Source organism: Eutrigla gurnardus (genome assembly GCF_963514095.1).
Source record: "Eutrigla gurnardus genome assembly, chromosome: 1".
NCBI classification, from domain to species: domain Eukaryota; kingdom Metazoa; phylum Chordata; class Actinopteri; order Perciformes; family Triglidae; genus Eutrigla; species Eutrigla gurnardus.
Genome location: NC_139915.1, coordinates 10367662 through 10394408, shown reverse-complemented (window position 1 = coordinate 10394408; position 26747 = coordinate 10367662). Strand labels below are relative to the sequence as shown.

At 38.8% G+C, this 26747-nt stretch overlaps 1 protein-coding gene across 2 annotated transcripts in view; it reads right to left on the bottom strand.

Annotated features, from left to right (window-relative positions):
- LOC311011829 (glypican-6-like) overlaps nucleotides 1-26747 on the bottom strand; it is a 125127-nt gene that overhangs the window by 11929 nt on the left and 86451 nt on the right. The window contains exons 5-7 of one of the 2 annotated variants that reach the window (XM_084006975.1): nucleotides 17556-17686; nucleotides 15223-15366; nucleotides 12136-12165 (exon numbers count right to left, since the gene is read on the bottom strand). In XM_084006975.1, the coding sequence (XP_083863101.1) occupies nucleotides 12136-12165; nucleotides 15223-15366; nucleotides 17556-17686 (305 nt within the window). The remainder of the gene's footprint in view (nucleotides 1-12135; nucleotides 12166-15222; nucleotides 15367-17555; nucleotides 17687-26747) is intronic. The other variant, XM_084006976.1, reaches the window with a different exon arrangement.

Genomic DNA, 26747 nt, shown 5'->3' with positions numbered 1-26747 from the left:
AAGAACACATGGGCCATTAAGAAACCCGAGCTTAATCGATTTCACATAAACAATGTGATCCAATATGACTCACCGTTTGCTACCCACCAAACAGAGCTGATGGTAAAAAGCCTACGTTACTCCAGCCAAAAGGTCCCGTGCCTATATTTATCTTTCAAGTCTGACCTAATACTTCAGAGTGCTGCTGGTCACTGTAATCATTGCCCCTTTTAATATTGGTTCTATGTGTAGTTGGATTGCATAGACATTCCACAGGCAGCATGGAGAGGAGGGATGAAAACATTGACACCTGACTCTTACAATATTGAGGTGGCATACTCTTGAAATAACCTGAAGCTATCCTTTAACTTAAATTTTCTCCGGTACGAGTCTGCTGTTGAAGATGCACACTAACTATGTGACTTGGAGATTTGGGTCATCTAACCCTCACATTTTAAAATACTATTATTATTATATTCTTGTGATTTGAGTTTTAAAAAAATACACTCATTCAGTACTAATAGTGTTCATATTGTGTCTCTATTATGTACCAACAGCAAATCCCAAACAGGACCTTGTGACAACATGAAATACTCAATATCCGCCAAATTTGCAGTTTTAATAGCCAAAATACAAAAAGAACACAAGTGAGGTTTCACCATTCTAATCTATTCCCTCCTCTGCTTTGTGTACTGCCTGGATCAAAGGTTTTATTCAAACAAAGCTTCATTCTGTTTCTGGGTTTGCTGAGTCTTGGAAGTGGTGTCAAGTGCTTGTTGATCCACCATGCATGCATGTTTAAATTAGGGCTTTTACAGGTCATATCACCTGCTTCGATGCCATGTACAGTTGACTCTACATCGGCCGCAGCTGCTTCAAATTTAGAAGTGAGTTGGTCTTCTCAAAACATGGAAATCTTCTCATTACAATCCTTTTTGTTTTGTTCCGTTTTTGTACATTCTTTCTTATATGAACGCTGATAAATGCATGTGCAGATACGTTCTGTATCTTCAAACTGGTTGTCACTGTAAAGAGGTGTACACAGGTTTAAACCATGTGATCGGCCCTTGCTCACGTCTCTGTTAACAGTGATTCTCTGCCCAAGAACACGAATGGACAATTATCAAAGTCTATCTAAATCAATTTCACAAAAGCAATGTGACTAACGCATGCACCCCCAGCTCACAATACCTAATCTGTGAATAATTAATAATGATATGAATATTAATAATAAAAAGAAAATAAGAACATATTCTAAAACAAGCAAAATGGAAATAATTGAGGCACTACCCTCAGTCTACTAGTCTAGACAGTTAGACAGTGGAGCGCCCACACAGGCCTTGCAAAATGATCTCAATGTGTGTTCAGGCTCATGTCAATTTGAAAGCCCAGAACATGGTTTAAATACCAACAATAGAATTACAATCAATAGAGATTTTCAGAGGAAGGCCAACTGGGAGATAACGTGTTTCCTCACTGTAGACCCAGTAAGAAGTATTTGGAGATTGAGCTATCGCTGCAATCTACAAATACTCCATAACATATGTCAATACGATATCTTTAACGGCCCTCAAAGAATATTTCCTCAACAAGCTTCTTACCAACGCATGAGTTTAAATGAGGTTGTACATGGACACACATGTACTTTTATACCTATACCTATGGCACTTTGACCATACCACTGTTGTTCTTAAGGTGTGTTTGCTGAACAGCTACTACTTCACTCAGACGAGGACCTAACTCTTGTTTGTATTTTTTAGCTCTTACTTTATCAACAATGATATGTTGTGGTTCCTTTGTTTCTTTCTTTTGACAAAATTACTTATTGTAAGTCGCTTTGGACAAAAGCGTCTGCTAAATGACCTAAATGTAAATGTACTTTTGTGCACCAATGAGAATTTAGCACCATCTGAATTAAAACGGTTGTTCAGTATGTTTGCTTATATGTTTCCGGGCTGCTGTTCATCAAATCGGATCAAGTAGATCACAGAGTTTTTTAGGATTAAAATCTTAATAAATAATAAAAAAATTCAAAATTTAGACATTGCTTATTAAGTCATGTGTAATAAAGTATACAATTTACAATGGGCTAATTAATGTGCAATTTCAAGATGTATGTGTTATATCTAATTCAAAAGGTTAAGAAAATAAAAAGGCACACCAAATTAAATGTAACTTTCAGTTTTAATCAGTGTGCAGACTAGATCATATCTCCCTGTATATTTGTTATACGTTTCTAGATTTATTTTATTAATGGTGATGTTAATAGTGACATCTTCATTTGTATACATTATTTTTTGGCAACAATAAGTGATAATAGCTCAGGAACCAATGGCTGGAGTGATGTTTGGAATTCATGGGCATCATCCGTGAATAGTTAACATTCAGTTGTCTTTTAGTGTTGACACGTCTTGAACATTTAGGTGAAGCCCATCCTTTCTGAAATATCTGTGACCCCAGACGTCTCGACGGCGAGGAGTATGCAAGATTTAGATTTTTAGCATTCATTTGTCTTGAGCATTAAAGTGAAAGTCATCCCTTTTTAAGAAATAGCTGTCACACCAGATAAGATTACACTGTAATTGTCAGTGAGGGCACCGCATGTGCACAACAGCCTAGTGTCGGTTCAATTGCATATTGAGTGTGGGATTTAAAAAAAAAGGTGCGCAGGAGCACTATGACAAGTACAATGTAGCAGCGAGGGCTATGGTAATAGCCCAGAGAGATATCAAAGAGCTGTGCAACTCTCTGGCCATCGATCATATTAAATGTGTTTTACAGTTCGATTTTAGAGGTGAATGGGTTGGAGGGGGGAGTCAGGCCCTGCTGCAGCAGACCAAGGGCTTTGGCATTTCGCCCTTTTTGTTTCAGACAGACAAGAGCAGTTATCGCAACCAGATGTCGAGTTTGGTGGAAGAACGGCTGACAAGGGAAATAACAAGTAATAACATGTTTTTTTTTAAGCAGGAGTTTGTATCAGGATAAGCCGGTATCAGAGGAGCAGTTTGCAGGAAGTTACACATGAAGTCTCTTTCAACGGCCAAATCCATTTTTAATGCAGCTACCCAAAGTGATGTGGCATTGTAGCCGAACTCAGGTGAACCTTTCCATGCAATATTTTCGAATCATGTCCCCAGCTAATTATGTAATTAGGAGGTTTTGTAATCATAATAATGTGTCGCACACAACTGTTAATTCCAATAACAAGCAGTAGGCATAGTTAGTATGCAATTCACAACCTGTCCCCATGACAACTGCTTTGACCAATAACCTTCATGATTTTTTACAGCAATGTGTGTGTGTGTGTGTGTGTGTGAGAGAGACATACACTTGTTATTATCCCTGTAATTATATTTGTAATATACCCTAGTTATAAAAAAGGATTTGCTCTTTTACATCATATCTTCTATAGTCAATAATAGGATCCTATATGTACTCTACTGGGAGCACAGCACAGACATGAGACCATGCAAATGTGCAAAAAGAATCTAATCATCACAACCATTTTAGCTGGATATTCATACAAACTGTCAATACAAATTTCCTCCTATGAGAATCCTTCTGTATTACAAAGCAGGGAATTTTTTTGGGGGGCACTTTTCAAATCACTGGCAAGGAATCACATTTAAAAGAAAATGTATTATGGTGCTGGGCCGTGTCAGATTCAACTTGTAAAAGGTCAGCTATTATCAGCTGCAATCATGCTCGAACACATGTATAGATTAGAAACACAAAAACCTTCTAAAATGTGACCGGATATACAGAACAAGAAAGCAGCCAGATTGTTAAACTTTGCCAAAAGACTATTGGCACTAACTTGAATAATCTTGGCCATGTTTATCAAGTTAGAGCCACTCAGAGGTCAAAGGCCAGTCTAGCAGACCCTCAACACCCTCTTCATGCAGAGTTTCGACTTCTGCCATCAGGGCCACATCAAACAGATATCTGAGATCATTTGTTCCGTTAGCTGATGGGTTTTTAACCAAGCTGTAGGCCTAGCTGCTATTATTTACTTATTTCATGATGTGTATTGGCTGTGTTGACTGTTTTTCAAACCAAATTGCCCCTTGGGGACAATAAAGACTATCATTTCCTAGCTAGTAAGAACTCAAAGAAAAGCAACAAGAGGACATCTGCTTGGTGGATCTCTTCAAAGAAAAAGTGACCTTAACATAATCAACCTCTCATGCAGCAGAACATGTGTCATTTCCTACTCTGGCTCAATAGATTGCTATTGAGGTGGGTTGCTCACAGTTTCACACCAACATCAATGAACTATTTACGTAGGCATCACCCATGAACTCCTGACAGGCTTTCAGATTTGGAGTGTTCCGTTTCACCTTTGCTCTAACACTGAATATACTGTGAAACACCACAAACAAATGTTATTATTCTGAAACTATTAATTTTTCATTTTTTTCCAAATGTTTAAAATATCTGGTCATCATTGATTTAAAAAAAATAATAATCTCAGTTTCTTAATACAAAAATAATACTGTTAATACTATACTATAATTCATATTATTCCTGTAAACTTCCCTTCCCATCATTCTCGCTTTTTTACGATGAAGGTTGACCTGTTTAGAGAATTTTCTTTTAAAAAATGACACAGATTCTTCATTTAATATCAACAACATAACGTAATTCCAAAATGTCTTGAGCTGGTTACTGGCAAACCTCTCTCTTACTCTTGGGAAAATATCAAAGATAACATAATTTATAAGTGTATTACTTTGTTTAAAACTGCTGTGGTTCTTCGTAGGAAATGCCTGTATGTATACAGATACGTATACAAGTTTTTGTAAGGAATTTCCCGGTTCGCTGATATTGGCATTTAGTTTAGGGGAAAAAACACCTGTGCCCATTAAAACACCTATCCCTAGAACTCTTTGCAAGGCCTGGAAGGATGTTGCTGCTGAGGGCCTCCTATCTGTAAACGATTTATAAGGCAGGCAGAAAATCAAAGATGAGAACAGAAGGGTCAACGGTGAGATAATGACTCGATTAGGTTCCAGGATGAACTACAGGCAAATAAAACACATGGCGTAATTTCTAGCGCCTCAGTACTCTCTCTCTCACACACACACACACACACACACACACACACACACACACACACACACACACACACACACACACACACACACCATCTTGGAAGACATCTTATTTCAGCCATGTCATCAATGCTCCAATAGAAAACCACAGATATCAAAGTACAAATTAATAAAAAAAGTAATTCTTCATTACATCTGCCTAGAAGATGCTAGCTAAAACTTAATCATTTATATTTGTTTTTCATCAAGTGTGATTACTTTTCCCATTGGCCACAACTGAATTCATTTTACTATAAAGCAGTAAAATTGGACCTCAAGTTATAAGGATGCTAGGCAGTTTTAGTACAGCGCATTCATGCTAAGCAAACCGTGACCTGACTAATGTAAGCACAGATGGAAGTTTCATACACAGTTGGCTTTGTGTCCCATCCCAAGGATAAACACACCGTCTGGGGGAAAAGGCTTCGTAAACAGATGCTTCTCTGTAAGGTAAAGCAACTTCATAAAGAAGTTGGTTATAGTATTATAGTAAAGCATCATGTATGTATAAACATATATATATATATATATATATATACATCTAATTAATGGGAAAAAATATAATTGAATACATACATTTGATAGTCATTAAGTGAGTCAAGAGACTTTAAATGTCAAAAATGCAAACGTATTCATGTGTTAGGCGTTAAATTGATTGCATACTTAACTGCATACTTGAACAGACCCCTTCATCAACACAACAGTAATAAGCAGGAATGGAAATGAATAATTTAGAGTGGCGATGACATCAGTAATGACTGACCCTGGGCTGGTTATAGGCACAAAAATAACAGTATTGAGTGTAATTTGTTCTTAGTTTCCAGCCCAAACATCAACACACCACATAAGAAACAAATCCTCTATAACTCACCACCAAACCAAATGCAAAACAGGGAGACACACGTGGACACTGTTCTAGCATCAGTATCGGAACCAAAGCAGAAACACCACATGAATGGAGATCATACTGTTGCACTGCTGGAAAGATATGTCTGCATTGATCAATCTTTAGAGTTATGTAATCTTAATAAATAGGCAGGGATAGACTGCAGGATCCCAATTTCTAGGTCACATGGACAACAACAGGAGCTACTTAATGGTATTGTGTTTCGGACCAGTCTCTTTACACTGAGGGATTTCAACCATAAAAAGCGTCCTTAAGACATATTCTAAAAAATTAGGAAACCGTCCAAACGGAAGCAGCACAAAATGGTCAGTTCCTCGTTATGCTCACAGCAATTGGGTTAGTTTACCCCAAACACAATGGACCCTGCTTTTTGCGATTCAGTGCTTTGAATAATGCACTTAATAGGATTTCCTCGGACACACTGTGGTTCATTTCAGCTTGCCTGCCGACCCACATAGAAGAGTTTAGCTCAAACGGCTCTGCGTGTTAAAGCAAGGTAAACACCTTCTACCTTAAGGCAGGCGCACTAACCACACATTGTCAGGGGAAACGGTGGTGGGCTAAACTGCCTTCTGATGAGCAGTGAGGTAAGAGCTGAGGCAGATTCCAGTACATGCTGTGGCTTTCTGGCAGGGTCTACTGACAAGCTGTGCAGAAGGCAGAGCAGCCAGGTTCGGTGCAGCAGTTTGGGCCCGAATTTAGCTTTGAGATGGGAAGTTACTCCCATTTGCACTGGAATTGAAGACAATGTGCTGCCAAGACTGTGTGCAGGTTCAGCTTTTCTTCGAGGAAATGTATTAATAATGACAACAAAGATTATTACCTCCGGAGTGTTGGTGATTTTACAAGAAAGACTTTCACTTACTGCTAAATGACAGATTAGTGATTGGTTAATTAAACAGACCTGTCTCCAGGCCAGCAGTGCACACTGTCACACTGAGGTAATCTACATGCAGCAGTATTTTAATTAACTGATAGTATATATGTATACACAAGATACAAAGGAAATATGTTTTGCCCTTCATAATACTTTAGGGGGGCAAAAGAAATTCTGTAATGGCATCTCTCCAGGGCCTGTCCCTGGTTGCCATATTATTATTTTTTTTTATTAATTATTCAAACAACAAACAACAACAAAATTAAAATTGAACTGCAAAAGCAGCACCGTACTCTTTTAATTCAAGTGCAAATGGCAGCAGCCTGCAATTAAGGCAAAAATATAAACTATGGTTTCTAGGTTTTATATATATATATATATATATATATATATATATATATATATATATATATATATATATATAACCTAGAAACCAGGCAAAAGAACAGGAAACTACCAAACAACAAAACATCTCTGTTCTTTACCTCCACCTGCAACATAAAATATACTGAGCACACCTTCCAAGCAACTGTCTACCACAAAAGACATCTAGCCCTATTTTTTTCTCTTTCAGCAGAAACAGACACTGACACAGAATGCTGCGAGTTGGTTTTCTGTTCAAGCTACACTTTCGCTCAATGATGTGTTTTTGTGAGAGATTGGAGCATCACAATCCCCAATATCATAAACTAACCATGAAGAACAATTTACTGCAAGATGCATCACTCGCTGTGTGCAGTGCTAATTTAGGAAAGCATGAAAGTACTATCAAGAATATTGCTTAATAAAGGGAGGGAGAAAAACCAAAGGCAAAGTACCCCAAATGAACAGCGAGGAACTAAAGTGGGGAAGCATGGATGTAATGATAAGTAAAGTGATGGAGTTTAAACACTGGAAAGTTAGGTGGCCACATTCATCTGTTGCGCCTGTCCATGTATATTAATCCTAATTCAGACAGGTCACTGTTGAGTGAGCCCGACTGATTACCCATCAGTCTCTGTCAGATTTCAATCTTTTTTGACAGACAGAATCACCTTCTGGACAGACGGATTCATCGCCCTCTATTAAGCCATGGAGGTGAAACGTGAGACAGCCCAGTTCACGCCATCCCTCTATTATAAGCGTGTCATCAATAGGCATCAAATGGAGAGTTAAAATAACCCAGCAGCCTAGAAGTGCTGGAAAGATTGTATGTTCCCCTTGCTCAATTTGAAATTGACTTTACACTGAACAGTCACTTCTGTGTGGGAACATTGAATGTACAAAACCTTGGCAGCATGTTTTCCTCCGTTCCATGGCCGCCACAAAATGGTTGTGTTGATGGAGCTGGGGCACAACATCAATCTCTGGCACTTCAAGTCAAAGCCTGTAAATTCCCTATCCTCCCTATCTGAAACAGTTGTGAACATCTTGGACAATAATAACAAAGTCAGCGTCAACAGCAGATTTACGATGCAGGCAGAAACAGTATATCGAGCAAAAGAGGAACACACACTGATTTGGAATCAGTTAAGTAGAAGATAAATTATTACAAACAACACAGCACACATAACATCATGAGTACTCAGGGGGAACTCCTCCATTGTCTAACAGCCACATTATATTAAAAAATATCTTCAACTTGTGACACCACATACAATATCCCCCCCTGATTTTTTTAAGGGAAGTTATGTAGAGTTTAGAAACCCCAGCAGCACTTAGACCCTGTGGTTGTTACTGCTGCTCAAACATTAGCTCAGCATGCCTAATATACTGCATTTGCATGCCGCTGTGATTAACGGGTGTTGTGGCAGAAATTGTGGCCATCAAAGAGAAAAACTGTAGAGAACCGATTGGCAGTATGTGGCACAATTTGTATCTGGATCCATTTAATGGCACGACTCGTGGATTTGACCAATTTGGCCATGTTACCATCGGTCATAATTGGCAGTTGTGCAATTGCATTGGGCAGAGCGACTTCTCAATGACTGACTTCTCTGGTGGTAATAAACTTTCAGATTTCGACTCCCATTCAGAAGCTGAGGGATGTTCGGCTCTGGGTTTCTTCTCATGCATTTAAATTCCCAGCGTCCTCCCTAAATCTCCATAAAACTCTTTAGTCCTCTCAGTATAGCGTGGCTACAATAACGGATACACACTTAAGTATTGGTGGTGCCCATCAACACTGGATTGCTGTGATTGATTGAAGGAATAAAACGCTGAACATTTATTTTACACTTCCTGAGAAAATGGTCGTTTCCAGATCGTTTCTTGGCCTTGGTGCGCTGCTCAAACAGCGTGAAATGGAGCGTGGAGAAAGGCCTGACCACTGTTAATGAGTGATTTATTTTTTTCCCAACTGCATGCCCATTTCAACAATGCTCAACAACAAACAACCCATTAGAGAGGCTCTAAGTATTTAGAAATCTGTCAAAGGAATCAATAATGGATTCTACTCAGGACATTCATCATTTTTCTTTTTTTTCTGCAAGCACTTGTGTAATGAGAAACTGACAGTGATGTTCGTTTATGTTTGATGTAAGTAATTTCTGTCAGATTTATGTCATCAGACATCTGCTTATCATAGGAAAAATAAATGAAGGATATAAACGTTAGGTGTGGAATTATGTCGCAAAACACCCTCAGAATATAAACGTGAACATGGAACGCAGGCTGGGAGATATGCTCCGATACGAGAGCACTATCAGTGAATGAAGACATGAACTGAGGGAGGATTTTGGTTTCTTCCTATCAATGACGCATATTCATCGGTGTCTTTAAATGAATGGTGGTGTTTTGTAGAACGTGGCTAAATGTCTATAGCCATGTTAGCAGCAAAATGGTGCTGATACTTAACAGCCATTATGTTCAACACGTTCATCATCTTATCTTACCCGATTGGCATGTAATTGCAGAGTATTTCATGGCAATCCATGTCAGTGTGGACCAGCAGTAGTGGGCCGCCGGGTCGTACCACTCTACACATTTCAGCACAGCAACAATAGTGTACAATGTTATACATCCAGTTGGTAGTGAAGTTATGTAAAGATTTCAGATTTAGCAGGCTTGGGGTTGGCCTCTTTGAGCCCCCATCAATTTCATGATTTCTTTCAACAAGTGAGTACGCAACAAAATGATAAGATATATGCAAGCAAACTATCAGAAAGAATGAATCTCTGGTGCCGTAAAGAGGGACAGCGGAACATCCCTCTCTAACTCTGAGACACTCCTTTGCATTAGAGGGAAAAGGTCATTGAGTCCCAGACAGATTTCTCTGTAAACACTGTGGGGCCTACCATTAATACACATTATACAGTATCATGCAGTTAATTAGGATTCAGATTAATGGGGGAATAGTCCAGTAATCTCAAGTAAATTAAGAATCATGGACAAAGCAGTATACACCCAATCATAAATCAAAGCACATCACATCAGACTCCATTGTTTAAATCAGCACTAGCTATGTACCAGCACACTCTGTCTAGATGAAGCAAAAAGTCAGCTACAGTTTTAAATCGTTTAGCAGTGAGCTAGGAAAGGAAGAGGATTAGACATCTGTAAGCACTTGCATCTATTTCAGTTGTGATCTGAGATGCAGATGACAGGCCGGGATGTTAGCGATACATTAGCACGCATAACCTGAAACCAGACGGAGACATGCTGCAAATAGATTATATTTGAGAGTAAAACACAACCAGGGGCAATGAGGACTGAGAGCTTTACAGTCAATCATAAACCTCAAGGCTCAACGGTAATCACGTTGTCATATTTACAACACCTCCAGCTCCTCGCCTCTCTGCCTGAGCCATTCAATGTGTTTTTGTCAAAGTGGATGATCTCTGACAAATCCTGCCACTGAACATGTGTGCAGAAATTGGTCCCAGTCACCGACTATGTAATTAGCTTCTGCCTTAGCAAACCTTCTGTGTACGAGGTTTGTAGACTTTAAATACTACTATAAATCACCAGTATGTGGTACAGTCTTAGGAGCATGATCCTGTACCAAACATGTCATTACGAGTCGTACATGTACATTTATGAGTGTGAAGAAAATGTTGACAAGCGATCAAGCAATCATGTCAATTATTCCGAATGTATTTCAATGTCTATTATTAAATAACTGACGTTGCACTTTACTTTACAAAGAAACGGATTGTTGGCATATTGTTTGATAGATTAACTGTATGGTGCAAAAGGTCTTTTGACATATACAAGCAATTATTAGGTCTTGCGGTGGAACTTGCCTTGCAGTGATGATTAGCTCAACAGCGTGACATATATTTGCTATATATACATAAGCTGTATTGTTAGGCAACATACAGAACCCATAAAGGGCAATGAGATGCAGTGGGTTTTTTCCGGCTAAGACGATTGGGTTGTGTCTGGTTGCTATGTTACGCAATATCCACTGAAGTAAAAAGCACTGAAGGGAAGGATGCAACACGTAGACTACATGTAGGATGTGACAGCTGGTCTTGGTGGTATTTGTCCTGACACTCCTTCACTGTGAAGAAAAAAACGTAAACATAGGGATTGGAGACAACCCCTATGTTTACGTTTTTTGTTGTTGTTTGAGTGCATCTTCGGTTGTTAATAGTGCATGTTCAACATTACGCTGCTTCAGTGCTAGACATCAAAACACATTAGTAAAGATATGATTAAAAAATCCCCACTGAACGAAATCCTTGAGATTCCCATATTAGTGATTAACAATTAACAATCATTCATGCACGACTCCATGCAAAGGCAAGAGCTCACACTCTCTATCTTTCTCTCTCTCTCTTTCCATCACAGCAGGTGCACAAGCTTACCCAGAGTGCACCGGGGGAAAACAGCATGGAAACATGCGCTAGGTCATCACAGGTTTAAACGTTGTGCAGAACGCACCTATGGGCAAATTATTTGATGTCAATCAACCTGAGCTGCGTGTGTTTGAATGGCGGGGAAAAACTTGGAGGAAACCCAAAGAGAAAATGTTAATTGAAACAGGAACAAAGTCACAACCTTCACACTGTAAGGCAATAACAGCCACGGAAGCACCACGCCGCAAGAGCAAAATGATGTTGGACAAAAGAAGAAACATAGAGATGATAAATATTGACCTCAGCAGCTTCAGTTCAGTTCCAGACTATAAAACACCCAAAACAACTCAACCAAAGAAGAAAAGAAGAAGAAGCCATTTCACAAACAAGCAATCGATATGAACTTTGAATAATGTAAAGAAGCGGAGCTCTACGGCAAGTTGACGACAACACCACAAGACAGATGACTTGAAAGTAAGAGGCGAAATGAAGGCTTACGCTGTGTTGCATTGTCCTCCACACAAGCCTCTGGGAGCAGCAGGGAAATGAAGAAGAGAGAGATTTAATTGGACATCGAGGAAATCGAGAGACAGCGAGAGAAGAGGACCAAAAGAATGTCTATTAGTTTGTGAAGCAAAAAAGTTAAATGATAAATGGTGCTCCTGAAGTATTCCATCCACCAGCCTCATCTCACTGAGATATTTAATATCTCACAGCTTTTCTTATCCACAATGAATTTTTCTACTGTGAAATGAGTTTTAAAATCTTGCTCCCATCAAATCTGATCAATGCAAAGTTCGGGACAAACAGTAGTTACAAACAGCAGTAGTTATATGTCATTCAATGAAATCAACTCAGTTTTGCAAAATATACAGAATTATTTAATGCTTATATATTATATTTCAGGACTGTACCTGCTTCATACATTTAGACAAGGAAATGCAGATACAGAGGAAAACAAAAAGTCTTACTGAGCAACTCAACCCACATTCTTAGGATCCTTTTATTCTCTCAAGTTGTTCCCAGAGCAGGCTAATTACTAAAGACAGTGGGATATCTTTCTAAATTAGTTTTTGTCTTCGATGTTCACAGTTTTTGTGGTGTATTTTATGAAGCAAAGATGAGGGTTTTGGTTATATATATATATATATATTTTTTTTTTTTTAATAAAAAGCATGCCATGTTTCACAGAGCCGCTGTAGTGCACACAACGTGTTATATCTTACTATTGCAGCCCGAGTTTGGAGAGTATAGACTGCTTACAAAGAGCAATACAGTACACTCTGCAGCTATTAATCTGCTTCTTTGCTCCTGCACATTTTCCATTTTAATCCTGTCAAACAACTTGTACAGCAGATTATCAACTGTGCCTTTTATTCAGAAGGATGATAATGTATTTAATAAATTGGTTTGCCAATTGGACAGAGGATTACATAAATAAGCATATGTTAAATGGTTTGGTCAAAGGATAAATTAGTGACATAAGAAAATATGGTTTATCAATTTCCAATCCATAGCCTGACTTGTTGTAATTCCACTTTCAGCGTGACTTATTCTTAAACACTAGAGTTGTACAACATACCACATTTCTAAAAGGGACAATTAAAGGTAATTATTAAAAGTACAGTGTAAGATAAAGTTGAAATTTCATACTGGACATAACTTATGGTCTCTGTTTATATCACAGACGTTTGCAGACACGACCACAAGTAAGAAACCCTGTTGTTGTGGATTCTGACCTCAATTTCAAAGCTCATTTAAATTCATTGACAAATCATTCACTTTAATGATTTGCGTAATACAGCGAATGTCAAGCCTCTACTTGCTGCAGAAAATCTTGTTTGTGCTTTTGTTTTTTAGCCGCCTAGACTACCGTCAACGCTTTTGTCTACAAAAAGCAGCCGTTCTATTCAGGGTGCTGCTGCCAGGGTTTTATGCAACCTACAGTGGCTCCCTGCATCTTTTAGAATGGATTTTAAAGTCTTTCTCTTAGTTTTTAAGGCACTAAATTGCCTCGCCCCCCTTTAACATCACAGACTTCCTATCGCTTTATGATCCTCCACAAACTCTGAGATCCTCCAGTTGATCTGTTAACTGTTCCCAAGGTCAACACAAAAAACCCAAGCCCACAAAATATGGAACATTCTGCCTTTAAAACTGTCCACTGAGTCAGCAAGTCTAATATTGAAATGACAACTCAAAACACATCGTTTTAATATTGCCAATTACTTGCTATTTTTTATCTTTTATGATTTTTCTGTACTTCTTAGATAATAACACTTATTTTCCTCATTCCTCTTTGTTATGTGTGGTATGATTATTAACTTATTTTTGGTGGTTTCGTTGCTGAATTGTAGAGAACTTTGTCCTGCCGTCTGTACATGAAGGGTGCTTTATAATTAAGATTAACATGTATATGATGGTATTTATTATTACAATTACATTATGACGTATTAAATTATAATGTGGCATGTGTTAATCACTGTTTAGCACCTGGAGATATCACAGCACCATATATTTTATTGTAAAAGGGGAAAATATGCACAGTTTGAGGGTGCTTGTAGGCTACGGAGATCAGAGGTTTGGGTTGTGGGGTTGGATTCAACACCGTGTCAAGTTGAGGTGTTGCTCAGTGTTGCTATATAATGGAGATCGACACAGACAGTCGCCGACTCATTGAGTCTCTGGCAATTGGGTGGTGAAATGGATCTTTATACAGCCTCAATTCCTGTTTTTTGGGGGGGATTTGCCATTATCCTGAGTTTGGTGGGTGGATGTTGAATCTGTTTTAGCCTCCTCAAGACTGATTTTGAGAACGGTACGTCTGGGATAAGACAAGGGTCTCTTTTATTGTGATCAACTACATTTGGTAATCACTTCTAATGGCTCTTTTCCTGCTGCATACACACACTGAGGAATATATCTGAAACAATATGCCAAAAAAGGTTAATGCAAAGAGTGTTCATTTGTTCATTGCATAAGAGACACAAATATTTGAACTCTGAGCAAAGTGCGGTGGAACAATCACAGAACCTACATGGATTAACATCTACAATGTTCTTCAAATCGTTGAGGGCCTATGGTACATTGGCCTAAAGCTCAGTCTGCCGCCACCATCAATAAACTTTTATAAAGTTATAAAAAATCACCTGAGCTGCTAAAATACAGATTGAGAAACAAAGAGTGCTGAGCATAATTTTCTGGTATAATAAAGGGTCCTTCAATAAAACAATCATTAATTGGCTGCTTTAGACTTAATTAGGTTTTGAAGTAAAAACCCAACGATTGTTCATATATTTAAGGAGTGTATTGGTTTTCTCATAAAAGCTACATACATTCTCTTACTGACATAAAATAACTTCTACTTTGCAGTTATGTCTCTCTAAGAATCCCCGTTAAATGTCTCTCTTATATCCTGTTGAATAGGATAATTATCCTTGTTCTTCTCGAGATTCATCACCATAAATGAAGAAAACAAAATGACCTTAAAGATTGAATGTTCTATTTTATTTAAGTATTCATTAATTTCTTGATCCACTGTCAAATTGCAGTTTGAGCTTTGAGTTATGTTGTCTCTGTACGTACCAGTCTTTCCAGGCTTGTTCCAGCTGCTGAGGTTGGCCTCTCTTGAGGAGTGTACGGCCTGAAGCGAGCACTGAACACATCTGAGATGCCACGTGCAGACCTGCCTAGTCCTTGTGGCTTTGGCTGGCCGCACCCTTGAAAGACCTGGAACGAAGAGAGGGCGATACGGTTACCATGGAGAGGGGGAAAGCTCAACGGAAAAGTGAAAAAAGTTCAGCATGTCTTTAGGAAACGGTTGGTTGGCTAGTGGGTTTGCATAGTGAAACATTTCTTCATTATTGTTAGATGTGAGCTCCTAATTGTGGCGCTGAATAGTCAGAAAAAGATGATTAACTTTAAACTGAGCCAGGACTAAGTCTATTTCTTTGTAGAACATACATCAATTTGGATCCCACAAAAGTTTTGAGTTTTCTTACACCGCTGATAGTTTCCTTTAAAAGCTTCAGTCAATTTGCTCAGAGGACAATTTCTGGTGTGTGATTTGAGATAGAAAACTCTCCAGTGCCAGTCCGGAACTAATGTTGTCTATTAATGCTCGAGTCTCCTTTTACAGGAAATGCCATATTGGTGGCAAAAAAAAGGAAAGAAACAAGAATTAACCCTGGATATGCTGTTACTCACATGCGATTGAAAGTCATTGTTACAGTACAACAAAGCAGCTTCAAAATATATCAAAACTTATATATTCAACCAGCATTTCTAGGTGGAAATCTTTTCGGGCCCCGACTGTGATGAATTAATCACAAAATGAATGGAAGTGCGTATAAAACTGGACACCGTCAGTTAATATTCACTTTTAATGCGGCCAATGGAACTTCTAATGTTTAATAGATGTCATTCTGATCTGAAACCATGAAAAGTTTCGGAACATGTTATAGCATTAAATATTTATTGTTAGACCTCTGGGTGATACTTGGAAAATCTGTGACACTATATATCAGAGAACACTCGGCTCTTGGACAACACTGGAGAAAGAGACGAGAAAGTTATTCAACTCCCCGAAATAAAAATCTGTGTGGTTAATGGTGAGACAAAAATAGAAGTGCAGATCTATTATTAGTTGAACTTTACACTAATCAATATGTAGTTCATCGAGGTTCATAGCGAGAATAGATTGTTTTCAGACGGCCCGGTCTCTACGGGCTCTCGGGGGCCCAAACAACAGACCTCCAAACCACACAGCTCATTAGCATTCCTCTCTGGCCTGTCTGCCGGCCCCTGGCTCACTATGTGATGGAGCACTCTAATGCGCTGCACGGCTGTCACGACAAGATGCTGTCTTTTCTGTAATATTTATCAATTCTTCACCATGATTACAATCCCGCTATATTGTACGTCGCGCAAGCCAACCGATTTTCAACAGGTCCGAGAGAGATTGTAATCTCCCAGAGCAATCTGTCAGCGGAGCGCAACCTCGCAGGGATGGAACGTCAAGTGCACAGACAATGGGTAAAAGTTGTAAATCGCAGCCCTCTTGGTATGGAAAAGAATGTGACATCTAATTCACACTGACCTTTGCAATTCTGGCATGAAGATAGGCCAGGATGTGCCAAAGGGTCTGAATAAAAAAGTTGAATGAAAAAAACCTGCCTTTTGACAAGAAAGACAATGAGAAACTTTTCTGTGAATGATAACGTCCTGAATGTACCGCTTTGAATTGGAAACTATTCAAAAGACCGATTAGCGGATTAAAGTCGAAGGAGCCTAAACGAGGGAAATTAGCTGCATCTCTTGCATGTTAAGTTGTCTCCTTAAATCCCCTTTATATAGTATCAGACAGCCAAACGACTAGAGTTCCCTTTCCCTCATCCCATGTATGGATAGATTTAGACCCATAGACACTTTGATTAAGGCCTGTTTCAACTGTATTTGCCTTTTTTATAATGTGTGTTTAGAAAGGCTTCCTTAAATAAAATGTATTTTTAATTTGACACAATGTAAGTGGATACATTGAAAAATGTTTCCTTATGTAGATAAAAAGCTTCCTCACATGTGTGGTGTTACAACCTTTTTGAAACCTTAACTTTTTAAAATTAGCAGTACATTAATGTGATTTTTTCAACCAAACTATTTTTACATTTGAACATACAGTATGGATGGATATAATAAGTTTATATTATAATAATTATAATAAGTAAGGTGAAGTGGACTCAAATAACTGAGTAAACAACTTATTTTTATGCTCATGTTTTACCCCCTTCCTTTGTCTTTTCCCATTTTTATGGTGTCATTGTAATTATCCTGTCTCTTGGTCTGTTTTTAAAATAAAAAAACTGAAATGTATTTTGTTTAGAAACAAATTGCATCGTCGCACGGCGAACAGAAGACAGTACCTTGGCTGACACTTGCATGCTGTTGTCCTGCATGTTCATGATGGCGTCAGAGATCTTGATGTCAATTGGCTGTATAACGCTTTCGATGTTGAAGGGTCCCTCCAGTCTGTCTGCCACCAGTAACATAGCATCTGTCACAACACAGAGGACAAATGACAGCACAGAGATATTAAACACTCGCTCACAGACATTTTGCTACTTCATCTACACGCACATGTCAATATGTTCGCATTATCTCTGAGCATTAACACAACCTGTCGCTCCATCATGTGTGGATGATATGGCTCCAAATAAGAGGACAGAGATCCCTTCTCCAAATGTGTTGACTGCAAGTTAACACAAACACAAACCTGCCAGGACCTTTATTTAAACACACAGACACACATGAGAAAGAGCAACTCTGGTTTGTGCACGAGGATGTGCTACATCAACTTTAATTTCAATGTGTTAAGCTTCCAAATAGCTTATACATCAAAGAAATCATTGCACACATGCTAATCACTCCCGTTAGACAGAGAGCGACAACACTTCTGATGTATTAATACAGTTGCATTAGTATTTCTAAATTGTGAAAGCATATCAGTGAATACATGAATTCATGTCTATGTATTATGACTTTTTGATGACATCCTAGGCACTCTGAATTGCATAAGACACAGAAAGCAGTGAAATACTTTGCTTTACCGTAATGCAACAATTAGAAACATCTGAGGGGAAGCGATGGAGTTGGGTACATGCAGTGTTGCATTTGCTGTATCCGTGTTTATTTGTAAAAAGCTCACATCCATCTAATCATGTCTTAAAAGAGGGAGAAATATTCTCTGTGCTTCAAGAACAAACAAACAGGGGGACCGTGACCTTACTGTGGATGAGTCTTGGCATGAATCAATACCAAAAACAGATTACCCACTGAGCTGCCACTTTTTATTTTCATTAAAAAAAATGTGATATTAATATGTTCATAGAGAGGAATGGTTCTATTGATCGCGGTAGACGGGGAGATGTCAGCTGCGAAAATAATGCGTTTCATTAGACTCTATCTTATCCCTCAAAAAAGTAATTAAAAGTCCACCAAATCTTGTTTGCGGGGTTAGCGCTGTTAAGTAGCGAGGGCAGGGAGCGGCGATATCAATAAGACTTCCGTCTCTGTGCATTGACATTTGCAGGGATGCCGACCAATCAGGAAAAAGCCTATTTACCCCTACAGGAGCTGCACAATGCAAAAGGGCAGCAGAAACACTGTTCCTCATCCACTCAGTCTTTAGCAGTGGTAGAATGACACAGTAGAACTTAATTCACTTACATAACCTTGACCTTTTTGTTGGAATCAGGGGCGTCACTAGGATTTAAAGATAGGGGGGCTTAGCCCCCAGGAGAAGCATACAAATACTTTGCACTGACATGTTTTTATAGTACTGTAGTAGAACAACAACCAGTGAAGAAGTCAAGCTAGTAACAAGTTAAAAGCAATTCTCTTCTGTTGAACAATCTAACTGTAATGTTAACTTTTAGACACATTAAAGCTGCATGCTTAGAACAGGCCCTGATTATGAAAATTGGGAGCCCCCGTAAAATAGGGCTAACAACTTCACTGGTTGGAATACATGAATTCTGACTAAGATCTAATTTTTTATACTTTTTTATACAATACTTGTCACAGGGTGAGCCTTATTGATGAACACTGATGATGGAAATATGTACATAATAATAATTGACATAGTAAAATGTTTTATGTTATATTTTGTCACAGCTCTATTGAAATACAAGCTTTAAAGACAAAGGCTGGAGATAATCTACATATTTGTTATTGTCACCAAATTCTATGAAAAGATCAAAACCAAAAGTGCCCTAATCTGTCTCTTAATACTTGCTGATTGGTTGCTACTGAAGATTGAAATCTTTAAAATCTAAAAACAGGTAATAAAACAATACATAATAAAACAGATGGGCACTGTGGGATTAACTCAAACACATATATGAAGATATGAAAATGTAGGACTAGGACTGGGAAAACAACTGAAGCACTTCAGGGCAAGACTTCCTCAATACTCACGAGTGTTTTCTGTCTGCCACATGATGGTTCGGGTATGATTGTGTTTAGGTAACTGAAATGACTTGGTTTTGAAATATTGCTATTGTGCCACGACTAAACCTTCATTGTGTGACTGTTGGTAGGAAATGGATCATGAAGCACTTACTGCAGGGACTTTTGCACTGAACCTTTAGAGAAGTCTGTTTTACCATTGCGTATTAGAGCCTGGTGTGGAAACTTACCTCGCTCAGTAAGAAAAGCCTTGTAGAATTGACAAATAAGATCATTGGGGTAAGTCAGGTATTGCTCTCACAATTACAGAGAAACAGGCCAGCGCCGAAGAAATCCAATACCTTTCAAGAGTGTCCTGACCAGCCTTCGCAGAATGAGTTTGAGCTCCTGCCCTCAGGCTAGCATTTCAGAGTGCCTGTCATGAGACCTAAGGAACATAAAGTCTGCCTCCTCTCAGTGGCTATTGACAGGGCAGGTTATTAAGCTCACCCGCTTGACTGCACAGAGTGATTTAGAGGACAGGTAAGTACAGAGGAGAGAGCTCCAGCCCATTTAAGGGGAGGTGAATTAAAAGCATAAAGATTAATATTCAAACCCTGTATTGCCAATTAACATTGAATCAAGTTGTAATAATACCCAGGGGCCATGTTGCAGCCTGGCATATTCCTCTGAACTCAACCCCATCGCACTCACATATACATGGAGTCAACACAAACACCCTGGCAGAACAGAGGATTTGTTTTTTTGTTTGTTGAGCGAATATTAGTTAGTATAAATTGGCAAACAGATTGGGCTCAAATATGGTGATAGACCCCAGTTGATGGGACTTTGGTGGTGTTTTCAATTTGGATAAAACCAGATTAAACAGCACAAAAATGTCCAGACATTGTATCTATTTTGACCAAAATATGAGGAACGATGCACTGAAGCATTGGGATTCAAAATTGCAGTTATTGGCCATACCAGAGTGGTAAAATTAAGGGATATAATTTTCCTCCTTTGCCCCAACTGCAACATTAATCTAACTGTGAAGGATAGTTTGTTGCCAGTCCCGAGTTCCCCCAATAATCCAACCCCCAAATCTGTCAGTCTGAGCATCGTACAAAAAAGAATGGTATACCCTTTTTTAGGTTTTGTATGTTCTAATCGAGGCCTGTGCTTCTGCATTCTTGGTGAATGGAGCTACAGATGGAGCCCACTCGTCTGTCTGCTAGAAGCTGCACCTTTGAAGAGCACTCCTGTTTGTTTACACCGGAGTTTCAAATTGGGCGTGATGCTTGGTTAGATTTCCATCAGGAGCTGGCTGGAGGTCACTGCGGGGGGCCAACCTGAGTCCTGTGAAGTCTTCAGCTGCCTATGTTTAGCAGAGCACTGCTCTAACGCTACCGCAGGAAAGCGCCTCGGTGGAACACAGTGAGAGTAGAGCGGAAATTGGCAGCAATTCTGTTACTCATTCTATAACAGACTCAAATACCTAAATGATATCCTCAGCTGAGCTCTGACAACCTATTTTTCATATGGCTTAATGAATATTTGATGGATTGTGAGTATGAGTCAGCCATATGAATTGCTGCGAGGAATTGTTACCGCTACATGCCAAAATAAGTTCTAAAATTATGTCACATTTGGGAGCACTTTTTTAACGATGGGCTGTTGATGAACAGCAGCTTAACGATTAATCCATTCCAACCATAAATCATCAAGAGGGCAAAGAAAGGTGCATATTATATTCATAGGCTGTGCTGATTCATTTCTACTCAGTGTTCAGCTTGTAAATCACAACATCTATGCTGCCACCCTTCTTATATGTATCCTATATTTTATGTGTCCTAGAGCCTGTTCAGCTTCAGTATGCTGGAGCTTGTCAGTCATTTGTCAGTCATGACAAACTCAACATTGTTTGAAAGCACCTAGCCTTGTGATTTTCTTTGAAGGAACTGTTTTCAGATTCCTACATCTCCGTGACAACAGCTGCTTATATTTTAACAGGACTGCAAGAGAAAATAGTAAAATGATTTAAAGTAAAATAGGCAAGGAGTTTATTTGTTTCTAGGCCTGTTCGATTAATCGATTTTAAATCGTAATCGCGATTATGTAGTTAGGACGATGTTAAAAACGTGAAAATCATAAAATGGATTTTTCAAAAAGTTAAAATTCTGCACTTTATTCATTCATTTTTGTTTAATGGACACACCTTAAGATGAGGTTTTTCTCTTAATCCCAAAGGGATTGTTTTTGTTGTTGTTTTTTTTACAAGAGGTCTACAAGAAGATAACATGGAGCAAAGCCAGATGGCAAAAGGTCATTAATTGTTCTTTATATTAATCCCTTGAGGGATTTTTTGTTAAATAAGAGCAAGGTTTGCACTCAAATCCCAATGGGGAAATTATTTGCAAAATGTTCAATAAAAAACAGCATATTTGAAATCATTTCTTTCCTTTTTGTCATTTCACAAAATCAGAAGAAAATCGGGATTTTATTTTTGGGCAAAATCGAACAGCCCTTCAATAACATGTTCGTGCTAACTAACTGTGGGCTTCAAGCTGAAGGTGGAGCCAAAAGAGTCACTTTTCAGAAGAGATCAGGACTTTAACTCACCACTTTACTTTGGGTATCATTTTCAGGCTTTCAGAAAATAAAAGTGATGCACGTTGTTTTAAAACCCTTATTTTAATATTCTGCTTCTCGTGACTTTATTTAATTCAGATTGCACTTCGGGGAAAGAAATCTATTTTTGTCTGTCAACTGACTTCTGGATTATCAACAATTCAAACAATGGATTTTTATTTGGAGATGTTTTCGGTACTTGCAGCACTGCATCTAAAAAACGATTGCCTTTGAATACAGTGTAACTGATGATGTACATTGAGACACATTGAGGTATTGCTAGTTTCAATTATTTATATTTTCACTCTCTCCATTCCTCCGATTGAGCCGGCTTTACATGTAGATGCTATAAACTTTAGTAGCACGGAGTTAACCACCATTTTAATTTTAATAAAGCGCTTTAGAAATGCGTTTCTCTTCATCTGATCTTAACCTTGACTGATATACATCATTGGGCATCAGTCTCATATCATGATTAAATTATTATTCTTGCCTTCAGTATTAACAGACAAACAATTGATTTGCGCCACCATTCATCCATCTACCCAATGACGGACACAGCGGGTTGTATTGGCATGGTTGTTTACTGCTGGCTGCACGGTGCTTCTTTTCTTGCCCCAGGCTGCATGCTCGGTTATTTTCTAATGGAAAACTCTCTTTTTTTTCCTCGCCCGGAGGGATTTGGAGAGACTCCAACAAACTACCTGCAGAGTCTCTTGGGGGACACAGCAGTCATTCATCTGTGAGCCTGGGACAAATCCACAACTTCTATGTGAAGACGTCGAGAGACAAATAAAGGGTTCCTAATTATCAAGGGTACTTTTAACCCCTTGATTCTTTATTTTACGACTGATTTATTAAATTCCGCAGGTATTTATGCCGGCTGATGAATCAAAGTGACTTCCTTTACTCTTGGTTTCGGCCTATATTGAATACAATTTTGATGCGGTATGTGTCGCTGGAGTGTTCAATAAATACACCCACTTGAAGATCAATTTCTGTCACACAGAAACTAGATCCATCCTGAGTAGGTACCTATACAATCAGTTATAATGTAGTGCTCTCTGGTTTCCTGCCCATTGCTGAGAAACGACATAGTTTAAATTATTGACAAGAATAACATTGACAAAAAAGTGAGTCTGCGCACCATTTGGCTTCATTCACAATATCACTGATGTGTACTGATCCAGGCACATTGCTGAGATAATATTTTTGGAATAAAGCTTTTGAAGGATGGAGAAGAAGACATTTCTACTGTGATTTATGTTTGTGTGGGGGGGTTATAATGATTTCTCTTCTGGTTCACCCGCCATCGCTAGGATAACTCTCAGATTCCTGTTCTGAAAGATCTTGGTCTCTCTCACAGTGCACATGCTAGACTGGCCCGGGTGTAATGTCACACGTGAGATGGAAGAAAAAAAAAACCCATACTGGCCTCTGCATGACTGCTCTGGAGTCAATGGGAGGACCAATGTGTCAACTCTTGTGCAAACCAAGAGGACCAAAATGGTCTAGGCAGGCTTAGACTACTTTCAAAATCCCTCCTGTGTGACCTCGTCTTAAGGATTTAAAGGCATATCACTATCCGTATTACGTAAACTGGCAGCTATAATGTTACATAGGGTCTGTCATTCTATTCAACGACAGAGGCTGGAGAAAAGGTGTTCAAATACTGAAGTATTGAACAGAATAGTCATGTACAGTAAGATACAATTCTTATCAAATACATATTGTAATGACTAAAACATATAAGTTAATCTTCCCAGTGAGCGTCAGCAACAGTTTGTTATTGCAGCAGTTGCCATTCCGCTGTTGATGTGAATTAATCCGGGCAAAATTTCTGTGGAATAAGAAATACTGCACATAATGCAAAGTGAATTGCCACCCAGTGCCCACAAATTGAAAGTCGGCCCAATGATTCGGAGTAGCAGTGATGAAAATAAGGAGAATAACTTTCACCATCTGCCAGTGCAAACTGGAGGAAATGCCTGCATTCAAACATTCAGCATCTAACAACGTGAGATGACGACACCGTGCTGAGACAGACCACTCTTCCATCGCCACCAGTGGCGTTTCTCCACATGAGTCTTTTGACAACAACATACTTAGATCACCTTCTACATACGTCATGTCGCGAAGACACCGGAGTCTTCAGTTGAAGATTCAAACAATTCGATTAAAGTCGAAGTGAGAAATGTCTCATTACTTTGTGTTTCGCTCGCAATAATGATGCCACAAAAATGACTAAGATTAATGCAACATTTGTTCGTTTTGATGTTTAATTTGACAAGTTAAAAATTCCCTTTGAAGTTAAATATTTTTCCCTTCTAAAAAGTGTTTTCTGTACACAACACGCACCACTGGGGTGATAATCATAATCACAACAAACATGGCCACCGTGCAGTGGCTGATTCTTGAATAACAAAAACAACTGTGCGACTGCATCTTGGCCGCGGAGAGTGGCTCGGTGTCAGGGAGACATCAGTGCATCACTGAGCATGCTACTTGTTTACATGCTGTGCTACTTTGACAAGCTGAGAGGGAAACTACACTGGCTTTGTTCATTGAAGGATTGTGTCACCTCCATACAGCTTGTCTCTCTGAAGTGCTGTCTGTTGCTGATGTCTCTTTTATATCGCATCATGTAATTGCTACTCTGCACTTGCAAAGATTTTCGTGGAGTGCCTCTTGGAGCAAAGTGGTGTATAAATACTAAAACTGGAACCAAATCCAGATGATAATGGCATAATAGAAACATAGAAATGGACCAACTTCAAATAAATCTGTGCGTGTATTTACTATTTGAGTTAAGCACTATTGGTTTTATTTTTCATATTCAAACTAACAGTTTTTGGCAGCATCACAACTCCACATTTAGTAGCGTTGAATGACCTGGGTTTAATTTCCGACTCCATTAGCCTAACACTGACCTGGTGTTGGTGTCACATCTTCTCTCCCTAAGCCATGAGGCAAAAGGCTCTCTTCCCCCAAGAACAGACAATGCCTTCAGAAAGCATTCAATAAGTGCCTTTTGATTAGAAGCAGAGAAGAGCAATATCTGCAATATTGACACTTAAATTAGTTTAGTGTACATGTTATAATCAGGAAGCATACTATAACGTGATTATCAGCACTGGGCCCCCCCCCATCATTCTTTGGAATTAACAGCATCATATCGGATTCCTTTGCAACTTGATGCAAACAAACAAAGAGAAGCACAGCTTGAAACTATTTTATTTTTGTACACAAAAAAGACAATAAATGAGCCTGTGTTAAAATGTTTCATAAATGCTGTTTGACGCAGCTTTGGATGTTTATTTTTTCTTATACTACTACTAGAAGTGGCCAGGTGCAGAAATAAAAAATGAAAAATAAAACTTTATCAATATCTATACTTAACAGGCACAAGACCGGAAAACACATGTTTTGAATGAGTGGGTCACATGGGTCACTTTGAACTGCATTGAGAAAAATAGAAACTAATTAGAAATTGTTATGGTCATGGGGGAGAAACCTTCATCTACTTATTGAGCATTTTATCATTTCCTAACATGTTCGATGAGATTATTGAAAATAAACTATGAATTATCTTAAATGCAACACTTTCCAGTCATGTTTTGTGTCGAGTTGAACAATTATTAAACAAGCAATGGGAGATTACTGTTAAGCAGCCAGGGGCCTAAAACCTCCCTCGACCTACCGGGGTAGTAAAGCCACGGATTAATTTTTGTCCCAACAGACCACTGAGCTCTCTGACCTTTCTTTGAGGGGCTCAGTCTCAATGAGTGAAAACACACGTAACAAGCAACAAGAGATTACAAACACATTATGACTCTGCCAACATGCTCCACGGTACAGTCACGCAGATGTTTTACTGTAAGTATCGCAGGTCCAAATTGCTTGCAGATGTTTCTTATAATTCATCCTGTCTGTTGACAGGATGGAAATGAAATAAGGAAACTCTCCAATCTTTGCATCCGGTTTTAACACATCACGTTGAAGCTTCCGTTATGTTGAAAAAAGCTCATTATTTCTCTAACAAGTGTGAAACAACCCTACTCTTGCTCAGAACACTCGCAGAAACACAAGTGCTGCCAAAGCCACTCTGCCAAAACTCGTCTGATATCAGTTCCCCGTAACACATATTTCCAGTTTGCAGCTGCAAGAGGTAAATCAATTGCAAAATACTCACTAACTTGCCAACATATCTGTGTCTTCTGGGGTGGGGGGGGATAGACTCCACAAACCATCTTTCATGCACTTACAGCTGGATTGTAGCTCAATAAGCAAACATTTTTTTGATCTGCTTTTTTCTACTTTATTGGCTTTCGGCTCTATCCGGATTACTTCAGTTCAGCTCGAGTCTGAAAGCCATGTCTGTTGTTCCTCACACATGAACTCTTGTGTCTTTTTACGTGGACATGTCTCCGCAGTGCTACAGCTGCAAGACACTATGTGCTTCTGCTGCGAAGGCGATAACACTATTAAATAAAACATAGCTGGCCATCAGCTGTGGTAACTCGCAGCTTTAAGAAAAGGAT